Source organism: Haliotis asinina, chromosome 2 (genome assembly GCF_037392515.1).
Source record: "Haliotis asinina isolate JCU_RB_2024 chromosome 2, JCU_Hal_asi_v2, whole genome shotgun sequence".
In the NCBI taxonomy this organism is placed as follows: domain Eukaryota; kingdom Metazoa; phylum Mollusca; class Gastropoda; order Lepetellida; family Haliotidae; genus Haliotis; species Haliotis asinina.
In genome coordinates this window covers 64,572,404-64,586,055 of record NC_090281.1, presented here as the reverse complement: position 1 = coordinate 64,586,055, position 13,652 = coordinate 64,572,404, and the positions used below count along the sequence as shown (strand labels likewise).

The 13,652-nt window shown below is 38.5% G+C and overlaps 1 protein-coding gene across 1 annotated transcript; it reads right to left on the bottom strand.

Annotated features, from left to right (window-relative positions):
• Positions 1-5,389: 5,389 nt before the first annotated feature.
• Positions 5,390-9,364, bottom strand: LOC137271961 (organic cation/carnitine transporter 2-like). Its single transcript, XM_067804342.1, has 9 exons — positions 9,095-9,364; positions 8,132-8,337; positions 7,772-7,987; positions 7,313-7,552; positions 7,091-7,225; positions 6,791-6,873; positions 6,405-6,528; positions 5,976-6,048; positions 5,390-5,596 (listed from the first exon to the last, which is right to left on the bottom strand). The coding sequence occupies exons 1-9, from the start codon at positions 9,362-9,364 to the stop codon at positions 5,390-5,392; spliced, it is 1,554 nt and encodes a 517-aa protein (XP_067660443.1).
• Positions 9,365-13,652: the final 4,288 nt, after the last annotated feature.

Sequence of the window (13,652 nt, the reverse complement as noted above, 5' to 3'; positions counted from 1 at the left end):
AGAACATGTTTGACCGTGATTCTTCCATCACAAGGGATGCAAAACGGGGTATCCTGAGAATGATCAATTCGGCGTCAAATGACCTCATCAAATCTGGACTAACAACTCAAGTAGGCATAGATAATAAATGGTTTTATTTCGTGTGAATTATGTTTGCCCACTCGGGTGCCCCACTTCGACTTCATCAGATCATAGATATGAGATAACATTTACAATGGCAGCCTCGTAATCGGAATATGGAATAAGAAGTTCACGGATATGTTGAGTGCTGACTCAGTAGCAAGATCGGCCATGTGTTACCAGAAATGCCCGTGTGACTGGGTAACCAACAAAAGATGATGTCCTGTTGCCCCGTAGCAGGATCATTATATAGTTCAATAATCATGATCAAAGTGGATGTTTACAACATATGTGTTTATAGCCTGACGGCAAGAAAGAGATTCAGAAATGATTATATATATTGTTTATAGTTAAGGTGTATTTGAATGCATTTAAAAGGCGTTAAAATGACGTTTTCTTCTGCTGTAAAAATAGAACTGGAATCAGTTAATGAGTAAGAAAAATGAAGAATTATGCTGGAGAATGAGAATGAAACCTCCTGATACTCCAATACATGTTTGTGTCGTGGATCACAAGTTCAACATCGATTCTTATCGTTGAGGAAACACAAATACATAGTTGCGTTAGAAGAAAATACAACAGTATATGTGACACTGTTATAAATGTGCCAGGTCTATTTAATCTTAACGATTTATCGTAGTTTCCATTCGTGTATTTCCAGACTGACGTCACACAGTAGCTATTGGAATACTGCAGAACGAGGCGTTAAACAGCAACGTAGATGAACACACATCGCAATGTCTCCATGGGAGATATTAACATTTCACCTGCAATGTAATAATAGAGAGCATTGGAATGCGCGCATAACATTAAGACGGAAAGCGGCATTACCTGTGTGTGGCTGTTCAGTTGCGAATCGTTAACAAACTCGATATTACAGAATGATGAATCGTGCTTAACAGCACACTTCCTAATGTAACCTATTCCTGGAAAGAAGTCTGCATATCTATGCGAGCGTATGAACAAGGTGGCAATGAAGTGGGTCGTAATATCGAATCTTGTTTGTCTTTGGATCTTGTTTATTTTAGCACAATCATGTTATCATTTTTTGACATATGATAGTCTAAGATATTATGTTTTCACATATGAGGATGTGACATTTGACGGTGCTGCTTGGAACTTCATCCGCTTTGCTGAGTTAGTTTAGTTTAACTGTTTGACTGTTGGGCAGTCATGTTACAATAAATTGACAATAACAATCGCTTGAAGTTACTTGTTTTTGGACATTTAGTATTGTATTTAGTTTTAAGTAGATAGTGTTTCAAAGTCACGTCGGTAGTATTTCAGCCACATAGCGACTAGAAACGTTTGCATACATAAACAATGCAAGCAGTTAACATGTAATCTTGCCATTATTCACTGCAAAATAACCAGACCATCATTGGTGATCTCCAAAACTACCATGAAATAACATGTGGAATGAGCTACAGTTTGTCAGCATCTGCAGGGAGATCGCACACGGGCTACGTGACTAATACCTTTGTTACCTGCATGGACACCAGCAAGAGTTGCATCAACCCTGCAGCAGCTGACAAACATAAAACAAAAATAAATCTAAAGTCGAAACCCTGGAAATAATAAACCTGCCATGCCAACAAAATATCCAGCTTGCTTCAGAAATCACAATTCTGATTTCACTGATTTATATTACGCAGTCGCGTCACATCAGACAAAGAGATAATACTATGCTGCCTGGTGCAGTAAGTATTACGCGTTTGTGAAACCGACAAAATCAGGACACGAACAATACGCCACATGGCCGTCGTTAATTTGTTGCATGAAAATGGACAAGACGTTATACGCAATGTGACCTACCTGACTTATACATACATGGATGTCAAGCAAATTGAACCTGGTTCTTATAAAAAGACAAAATTACGCTGGCAGCTGCCCAGTCCGGCACGTTGTCAACATCCACTTTTGATCTCAGTCCTGCACATTCATTATCATCTAAATGCCCCTCAATCCTCCAGCTGCCAATTTCGGATATCGACATGAAATGAGCCACTCGATTACGTTTATAAAGTAATTAGCGCTGTCGAATCCGGTGTGTGTCAAGGAGTCGTCTTGGTGTGCATTCTCACTAATTAGTTCTGTGTTGAATCTACATGGTTCCTGACAAAGGTAATTTTAATTCAGTATGGGTATACTTGTATATGCAGTCATCTGAGTCTGAAGTAATTTAGACAACCACATGATACAACAGTGTGTATGAGACAAAACTGGCTGGTTGTAGGTAACATTGTTACCTGTTATATCCGACATGCTGTCCAAACCGGATTGTGTCCAGAAGTGTGCCGGTTTAGACACCTTACACTGTAGTTTGAAACTGTAAAGAAATTTTGTTTACCTGCGGTCTGCACATGTGTATTCTTTTAGCAATATCATCATTGAAACCTTACTAAGATAAGGTGTTTATGGGCACCGTGAGAGCGGTTAGAATGGCTGGATTTTTTGTAAAATATAAATGCATGAACTAGAGATGATGCTTGCACACTGTGTACTCGGGACGACCTCTGCACTTGTGGTGAGTGTTGTGTATGTAAATATGTAGTGATAACACGAACATCAAGTACTTGGAAACACGTTTCTATGAGAATGAGCCAGACGAATGTCAGACAAACGTGACATGAGGGCATGTTGTGGGGCCTATGCCCCTTTGCCTGCTTTATTTACAATGCATCATGTTTGCATGTGAAAGGCATACGTATATGCCAAGGTCATTTATTTTTACATGACCTGGAATCCCTGACTGGGTTCCCACAAAAAGCGAAATATGACCTGTGCGTGTTCTGTTGTCAGAGCTCTTGTGTATGTTTGAAATAGACGTCCGGTGCTACGGGCAAACGTCACCATCAAGATCCAACACTTTACTTACCTTTACCATTTCAATAATATACCGTAAAAGAAGCAAAGCGATTAAATACCTAAGTGTTTGAACTGTGATATTTTAGAGACCTGGCTAAACCGATACCATTTCTAAAATTTATATGTATGCTTTGAGCATGTACGCTAAGTATTAATGGTGGAGGACAATTGTTTTAAAACAAATCAAAGTGACCAAAGCAACAGACGACATGGTATAATGTCTGCGGCAGTTTCCGCCCCTTGATTGTTCTATTTAAAACTCGAAAAACCCTCGGCAGCACAACCTCTACAAACCATCGCTTTGCGGACAATAGACGTCACGCGTTTTAGTCCTTGTTAAATACTAGCACTTCAACATGCCATACACCAATCATCTTTCAAAAACTACTACATTCCAAATAACTATGATTGTAAGGAAGTGCAAATGGTGATATGCTTTAGGTCAATGCGAGCAGCAGTGAGAAATGTGTTCAAGTTCAGTTACATTATCTTAAATTCGAAAAAGGATGCTATGTTGTCACTCAAATCCTGTTATAAATCCCATCATTGTTATCTTCATTCTCTTCTAAAATAGGACAGATGGACACTCTTTCAGGCATATATAAAATTACGGACAACTGTTGTAACTGTTGCAAAGGTAGAATGATGGTGACGGTGATATATGATTAAATGACAAGCCGGTAAGGACCATTTAAGGGCCATGCTTTGACAAATTACAAAACTTTACCCAAAGATAACTTCTTGTATACCTTTTTCATTCCATGCTCTTTGTGCCATCCTGTACTCGACAAATACTTATTTCTTATTGTTGTTGTGGTTCCTTTGCAAAGTTCTAAATATTCCTCAGACCAAATATTTTGTTTTCATCAGCTGTGCACCATTTTAATTGTGTACTGACAGCAGTGACATAAGAAATCATGATGAGCATATTTTGAACTGTTTGTGAATTTTTCACAAACAGTTACTTTGTTTGTCAAGGCTGTTTCATCTTTGTGCACGATGACAAACAGATTTAATATCATAATTTCCCATGCGGCATACCAGACAGAATGCCCAGAAAACAGAACCGTTTGTGAAATGAAACACACAGTATAAATTTCTTTTATTGGATTAGTGTTTACAAATAAGTCATGCATGCACCAGCCACTATGTCTTGCAGATTGATACACCAACACAAAACTAACTAAAGTTGAGTTTTTTTCTGATACAACACTTGAGCCTGTAATTATAACTGGAATTGTACTTTTCAAAGTACACACTAGATGCAGCTATAGATTACACATTTCAGTTTCATTCAAGCAGGACTAATTATTATAATACATCCCCTGATTAGAATAAGAGATTGTGTGATTAAGTATCTGGTTACGATATTTTTCATACGTATCTGATTACGTTATTTGTTTTATAAGACTGTATTTCCTTTTTTTCTGTAGATAGTACAGGTTAGTTTAATTTACTTTTATGGCACACTCAGCAATATTCTAGCTATATAGCGGCATAGATTGTACAGAAGCTTAGTTTAGTTTACTTTTATGGCACACTCAGCAATATTCTAGCTGTATAGCGGCATAGATAGTACAGAAGCTTAGTTTAGTTTACTTTTATGGCACACTCAGCAATATTCTAGCTATATATCGGCATAGATAGTACAGAAGCTTAGTTTAGTTTACTTTTATGGCACACTCAGCAATATTCTAGCTATATATCGGCATAGATAGTACAGAAGCTTAGTTTAGTTTACTTTTATGGCACACTCAGCGATATTCTAGCTATATATCGGCATAGATAGTACAGAAGCTTAGTTTAGTTTACTTTTATGGCACACTCAGCAATATTCTAGCTATATAACGGCATAGACAGTACAGAAGCTTAGTTTAGTTTACTTTTATGGCACACTCAGCAATATTCTAGCTATATATCGGCATAGATAGTACAGAAGCTTAGTTTAGTTTACTTTTATGGCACACTCAGCAATATTCTAGCTGTATAGCGGCATAGATTGTACAGAAGCTTAGTTTAGTTTACTTTTATGGCACACTCAACAATATTCTAGCTGTATAGCGGCATAGATAGTACAGAAGCTTAGTTTAGTTTACTTTTATGGCACACTCAGCAATATTCTAGCTATATATCGGCATAGATAGTACAGAAGCTTAGTTTAGTTTACTTTTATGGCACACTCAGCAATATTCTAGCTATATATCGGCATAGATAGTACAGAAGCTTAGTTTAGTTTACTTTTATGGCACACTCAGCAATATTCTAGCTATATAACGGCATAGACAGTACAGAATCTTAGTTTAGTTTACTTTTATGGCACACTCAGCAATATTCTAGCTATATAACGGCATAGACAGTACAGAAGCCCCCGCAATACAATACCGAAAACTGATACATCTTTTTAAGTCTCCAAAGTGCTGCCTTTAGCTGTTTTCTTTTGACTGACGTCTTCAACTGCTCTGTCAAGTTCCTTGTCTCTTTCCAAGACCTGCACCGTGGTGTCCGACAGTGGAGCATTATTTGTCTCGGGCAACAATACGGTTAAAAGTGTACAAAGTGCCATAGTGGATCCGACAATAACAAACGGAGGCAATAAATCGTCTCCTCCCTGAAAAGTTGATGAAAAGTAAACATTTCATTAAATTAAAAATAACAGTTCCTTTGTCACATAACCGGCAAAACAAACACGTGTAAATTGGGTAGTTTGATCGACTGTTTCACAACGTTAAATTGGATTCGTATTTGCAGGTTCTAAAGGAAATCACATCCTGATCATCCTAAAATAGTCCACCTTACAATCGAAAAGTCGGATCTGTGAATGTGATGCACTACAATCCACAATAAAGTACTCAGTCTATTACTTTACTGTTGCCCTCCGGGGACACACATATTTCTTTCTCTTAATCCCTCGGAATATTTCACTATGTGGTGTTTCTTGGCATGACAACATGTAACAAAAACACTCCCTAAATCATGGCAACACTTACCATGGCAAATGCATAAGGAGACACGATACTCCCTACACGGGCAGCAGTGTTTGCAGCACCATAACCTAGATTCCTGGAAGGAGGATGAAAGGTAACGAGAAATCCCATTTTGAACTAAGTGCAAGTATATTATAGTGGTATAGTAAATTACAGTGGTATGTCATAGTAAAGTAGAAGGCACGAGGGACAACATGGGTTACAGATGCAGTGACGAACCCACCTGCTAGCCTTGCAGTGGTTCTTTAATGATGTACGATCCAGTGTTTGCTTAGATTATGATTGTTGATATCTCATACTTAAACTAACCATTTGGCATGGCCATTGATTTCACCCAACCACCATTGCAGTATAGAAAATGAAGCTTGCAAGCTGTTAGAGAAAACACCCCGCTCATTTGCGCGGAAGATAACTGCTCCTTTGTATTAGTACCTGATAACTGTTGGGTATGTTTCACTTGTGGAAATCTGAAACGAGTTCCAGGCTGTCGCAACTCCAAGCCGACAGATCAGTGTCATAGTCGTTGTTGCTGGTCCAAGGATGCTGTCACTGGAAACTGCAATGAACACACATGGCATCTCAGAGGTGGAGCTCAAAGCATTCATGTTGTTCTTGTGCTAGCATATTCAATATTCGATTTCAAGAAAATATGAGACATGACTGTAAAGGCCGGATCCTATGTCTCTTGCTATACAATCGTTTGTAACATGTTTAGTTGTTTGTTATGCCGACTAAACCTACTAATTTGAACATTCATTGCCACATACACGCCAGACGAAAATATATAATCAGTCATCATTCAACTATGGAATGCATACCGACTCTGGATACAATAACCACTCCAAATGCCCCAATAGTAGCTATAGTGAAAAACGAGAATGTTGTCCATCTTCTGCCGATTCTGAAAGAGTGAGGGTTTTCATTCACTGTCAAAAGTAGAAAGGATTTATTTACAATATCTTATTTACAAAAAACAAATAAAAATAAAATAATAACATTAAATCCCGTGGACGTCATAAGTATTTAGGACATTTAGGACATTGGTTGCTTAGGGTCTTGGCATATATCCAAACTAATATTTGTTTACTATGCGGTATACAGGAAGTGTACAAACGAACCTGCTACTAAGGAAGAATACCATTACTTGTCCAGGTACTGATATGACAGAAACAAGGAACATGTTGAGGTAAAGGTTCCCCATCAGGTTTCCCACACCGAATGAGATTCCATAAAACGCAAAGGACATGCACATCCTGTGGAGAACAATGAAGGTAAACATACATGCATTTGGGTTGTAATTAGGTCCGAATTAAGGAAAGGAACTCTGAATGCCAACTCACCAGATCACCTGAATGACCAGAGATTTCCAGCAAATATTCCAGTGACGATAAATATCAAGATAGTTGTATTTGTGATCTGATTCCTTGCCTTTCTTCTCCACTTCCGACAGTTTCTTCAGGAGAATGGCTGTATTTGCTGGCTTCTCTCTCTTGTTGTAGCGAGCCATCTGATCCACCACCTTCTCTGCCTCCTCCAGCTTACCATGGACTGCAAGCCACCGTAGACTTTCTGGTGCAACACTGTGGAAAGTTAAAAGAAGTATCAAACAATAATGGAATATGTATATTATGAAAGATGAAATCGATTAGAAACAAAATAAATAACATACATTATTTCTGCCGACCAGAATAAAATACGTTTATGATCACACTTTGTGTTTAGATATATATGAACGGAATATGAATATTTTCCTAATCACATTTTGAAGTAGAGCACATATATGAAGGTAAATAACTCACAACCAAGTTGCGAAGAAAGGGACATGTAAAGCTGCTAGTATGATATGTTGATCTGACCAGTCCGGACGCAGCCAACACGACATTGCAAACAGGGCCGATCCAACTTGCCAGGTCGGGCATGCAGATGTTATCTGGCGCCAACCCTTTCCTATGAACTCCATGGTGTAGGGATAACTTACCACTAAGTTTGAACCAACCATTGCTCCAATAAGAAACCTGTAATATGTAGATACCTGTTAGAAGTTACCCGATGCAGCTTGCTCACATGCATATCGTTATAGCTGCAAAACACAACCATTAACCAAAAAGGATTTGCAAACGGACAGTTACGCAAATAAATTGTATTACTCTATCGTGTACCTTAGCACAATAAACATCTGCCATGATACTGAAAATGCAGCCACCAAGTTGAATCCTCCGTGTAACAACAGAGCTATGTAAAAGGTCTTCTTTCTGCCAATAGCATCAGCAGACTGTCCGCTTAAGAGTGCTCCCACTAAAACACCTCCCATTTGTACTGATGTGATGAACAACTTGATTCCTGCTCTGTCACAGACAAAGTCCCACTGAAAGGGAATTTTGAACGCCACTAAGTTCGGAAACGCTGATATAAAACACGATTCTATTAATTGGCACGGAACATTCAGAAAATGCAGGTTACTTATGAGACCTACATTGTGTGTGAATAGAAATTCTTCCCAGTATTATCCCATGTATTGCCACATGTCATCGGTTCCTAGTTGCGCAGGTCGATGTTCATGCTGCTGAGCACTGGACTGTCTGGCCCAGACTCGATACTCGATTATTTACTGACCGACGCCATATAGCTGGAATATTGCTGAGTGCAGCGTAAAACTAAACTCACTCACTCATCCATAGCCTTGTAACAGCCACATACATCTACAAATGGTAATTCTTCTTACTGTCTTTTACACTTGGCATCTAAGGGAGAACACAAGGACTGGTCGTATTAGAGTCCATGGATTGTCTTTGAGTGTGGTATGTATGGGAAACTACACACATTCCAGCATGGGTGTATGAATTATTATGAGATGGAGATGGAAACATTGTTTGTATCCTTTAAATACCATACTTGATAAATATTGGGATATAGAACCACACCTCATTTACAACGATGTTTTTCTCCATGCCGTACACATAAGAGCACGAAGTGCCATTGTCACTAGCCTCAGCACTTGGTTCTGTATGGCAAACTACACACATTCTAGCATGGGTGTGTGAGTTATTACGATATGGAGATGGAGACATTGTTTGTATCCTTTAAATACCATACTTGATAAATATTTGGATATAGAACCTCACCTCATTTACAACGGTGTTTTTCTCCTTGCTGTACACAAAAGAACACGAAGAGCCATTGTCACCAGCTGAACACTGCTTCAATCCTGAGTAATTACCGGCGTCGCTGGCCATTTCGTTAACACACCACCAGAGTTGCGGTGTCACCCCCGCGAAAGACATCATCAACATTCCCCAAGATGTGATTAGCTTCGGTGCCAAAAACAGAAACATTACCAGGATCTGGAACTTGGACATTCCTCCCACTCCATCTATAATCTCGTCAGAATACATCGTAACTTGTGCTGCTTAGACTGAAAGAAAAATCATCCAAATATAATATGTTTACACAATCATGCATTACAACGGTCCAGTCCGTTCTACTGTTGTATACAGTTCAAGACATCCAGTTAAAATTACATGTAAATCTGTGCCACAATAAATTCACCAACAGCTTACAACTACTAAATATTTATGCCAGCAAAAATGAAACTTGTAGATACCTACTGTTTATAAGGGATGCACGTTCAAGAAAGCCCCCATAATCATCTGAAGCCATGTCAGTAATCACAATAAATTTCAGGAATTATTCATGTGAAGAAAATACTGACAACGTATTTCAAAGACAGTGGGGTAGCCTAGCAGTTGAACTATTCGCTCGTCACGACGAAGGCTTGGCCTGAATAAACACGTGGGTACAACGTGTTAAGCCCATTTCTGATGTTTCTCAATGGTAGTACTGAAATATTGCTCAAACTATCATGAATCTAAACTCACGTGTCTCAGAAATATATATATAAAATAAGTCCGGTTCCCATGAAATCTTTACTGCTTCAGATGAAAATAAAGCAACTTACCTGTGTTGTGCCGTCCTTTACCTATTTCGACCTCACACTCAAGGAGTCAGTAACCATCTATCACATGCATTTAAGTCTTTTTCACCATCGGATCAAACCGATTGGCAGGGCTGGTCTTTTAGTAGAGCATGTATGCATGAATTCAGGATGATGGTTACATGTCGAGTGTGATGACGTTTGCAATATAGGAGAGTGTTTTGTATGTACATATGTAAAGTGAATGCGAACAACAAGGACTTGAAAACATGTCTGTATGAAAATTACACATACATATGTCAGACGAACGTTACATGAGCTCAGTGTACTTCTGTCCGCTTTGTTTACAATACATAAGATTAAACTTTGCATATGAACTGCATATGTTTGTGACACGGTCAAATATTTTACCTCCCAAGGCTCACTTGCACAAAGCGATCTTAGTTCAGTGATCGTAACTCCCATTCACCAACATAGGCTTAAGATAGTCGTAGCGCTAATATTGCTTTGTGCAAGTGGGTCCAGGTATACAGGGCTAGCTTACACGCAGATTTTAACCTGAAAATTCCAAAATTAGAGGATACAGTTTCACACCGTTCCTTCAAAATGTATTCCATATTTAAGACGCTGATGTGCAACCAATACCAGGAATGTGTCGTAAATCGAAATCAGTTTCATTTGGACAGACGTCTGTTACATAAAATCGTGAATTAAAAGTGACTATGTGGGTGAGTTAAGATTTCACTTCACACCTGCAATTTGTCAGTCATATCATATTTATATATTATAAAGCCTGTCGTTAAAGGACAGTAAAACAACTGAACGATCACAGACATAAGAAAATAAAAACAATCTATGACAAAACTGTATTTTTTTGGACAAATTTGGACAATGCAGTTTAAACGGGCTATAGATCACCAGCAACCCCGAAGGTAGATCACCATCACGGTCAGATACCAATAATAGAACAGTAATCTGTTTTAACGGTAATTTGCAAAACTTATTAAAAAATGTATGCAACAATTCTATTTTTTTCAAAATTTAATAGTAAAAAGATATTTCACATTACGAAAAAGATATTTGATATTTAACCCTGACGTATCTATCCTTGATGAAAAATTCAACACTGTCAAGCAGATCATGTTTGACTGTAATTCCTTCATCACAAGGAATACAAAACGGAGGATCTTCTCCTGTTAGCAGATAGTCATGTCTATATCTAATGTGGCCACTGTCACATCGTCGCATCCTGACTTCTTCAAATCTAGACTGCCAGCCCATGCAGGTGTAAGCGATAGTTGAACTTATTTGATGTAATTCATTGATGCCTACAGGATTTTATATATTATATGTGTATCGTGTGAATTTAGAACTAGTTTTAGTCACGATATGGCTGAAATATTGAAGATGTGACTTTAAATCACTCACTCACTCACTACGTGGGTGCCTCACTTCTTTTGCATCATATCACGAATGTAAGATCTATAGGTAGCTTTACAATCAAAGTGTGGCGTGAGGAGTGGTGTTAAAGATTTGTTGAGTGTTGCTTTAGCTGCAAGATCAGCCATTGTGTTATCAGAAATGCCTGGGTAACGAACAAAAGATGATGCCGTATTGGCCAGTTGCAAGTTCATTAAATGGCTCAATAATGTAAATTGGATGGATGCTTACAAGAAAGATTTTTAATTACCTGAAAACATGAAAGAGAATCAGAAACAGTTATATAATGTGTATACTTATGGTGTTTTTAAATACATCTAAGAGTTAGTAGCATGCTGCTTGCTTCTGTCTTAAAAAATAGAGCTGTTATCCAGTAACCCTGAATATATTATTCTGGATCCAATAACAAGTCACTGGGCCACCATCCTTAGTCCCATCTGTAAATAATGATTGTGTGCATTATATTCACTTTTGGTTGATTAAATTCTTGTTCATACTGTATTTCATTAGTTTCTGATTTGATTTTGTTAAAGTTGTCAGAGTTAGGTCAGCGTGAGGTCACACTAATTGCCAAGGAGGAGAAGAAATAAGTCGGGAAGGAGGGGTATGTTCTAGATCAGTGCGAGCAGAGAGGAATGGCTGAATTCAGTGCTCAAGAATCGGAGCAAGAGAAGATTTCGTATTTTGTAATTCCTCATTGAGGGGATTGAAGGCACAGTTATATGCAGAGTTAGATTCGTAGGAGTATCGTTTTGTACTGCATTGTAAAGATAATTTGATACGACGAAGTTTTAAAGATGGCACATCAGCCTCATCGGAAAGACTATCAATACGAGAGGCTCTAAAAGATCCAAGACAAAGTCTTAAACCCTTCAAGATCAAACCAGTAGTGTATATGAATGAAGGAGGGTAGTTCGGACCCCTCTCCACTTTAACCCGGTTTCAGCAAGTCGAGCGCCTTCAGGCATTTGACTTTTTGATACTTTATATGTCACAGTACAGAAAAATTAAATGCAAGTTTAAGATGAGACCAAGGGATTTAGCTTTCTTCACAACTTTGATGGATTTGCCATTTAATGCTAATTCGGGTCTGCATGGGGTTTGTATTTCCGACAGATATGTATACAATTAGTATTCAGAAAATTTAAACCCGTTTTCCTGACACCATTTATGAGTAAGTGAGTTAATGTTTAACATCACATCGGCAGTATCTCAGCCATATCGTGACATTTAACATTCAAATGGAATATATGCATGTGTTAAAAATCTGTCGGCGAAAGACAGTAAAACAACTAGAATATCACAGTTAGAATTAAAACTAGCATGGAAAGTAAAAACTAATATCACTATTTACACAACACAATAAAAAAGGCTATATATCGCCAACAACAGAAGGCAGATCACCAGGCTAGGGACCATGGGCACTTACAGTACCTTTGCTACCTACACGGACCCCAGTTGGATTTACATAATCCCTTCAGCTGCTGACAAAATGTTAGCCAGAATTAAAGCAACAAGAATGCTACGTCCATTTATGAACTTTGTTTAGACAAATTGCTAACTGTTTCTCAATAGTATTTGTTTACCACGGCAAGAAATAACAAAATCATCCATGAAAAGGGATCCGTCGATTGAATCACTGAAAACCTTTGAAAGACTATTTATTTAAAATTTGATACTAAATAACATGACAGACAAGATACTGAATTTGGGACACCCTGATTCTGATTGTAATGATCAGATATGTTTGAACCCACTCGGATTTGAAATTGCCTGTCGATTAAAACCTGTGATATCAGATGAGGCAAACGACTTCGGAAACCAAAATCATGTCCTTCAAACGTCCATGCTTCCAAGCAGTATCATATGCTTTCTCAAAATCAAAATACCAAATATCAATAGTACTTCTATTCCTCCAAAAATCACAATGAATATTTGTATTTAGGTTATTGGTTTCCAGATACAAATCAGTCTGTTATTTACCGCTCGTTCCATAGTTTTACAGATTTAAAGATGATTTTTGAATAAACTACCCCTATTGCTTTTCCCCCCCATTCTTTGCTTCTTTTACGCAGCTGTCGGGATACGATGACATGACCACCCGATCCTGCTAGTCGCGTCCTTGCGACAGGCGCGGGCTGCTTACAGACCAATTCTAACCTGGGTTGTTACGGTCTATCCTGAAAACGGGTCTAGGCTAACTGCCCCGCGGACAAGTGCCCCCCGGACAAGTGCCCCCCGCCAACTGCCCCCTCGCTCTCTGTCCCCCGTCCACTGTGCCCCCTGGACAACTGCCCCCTAGGCTAATT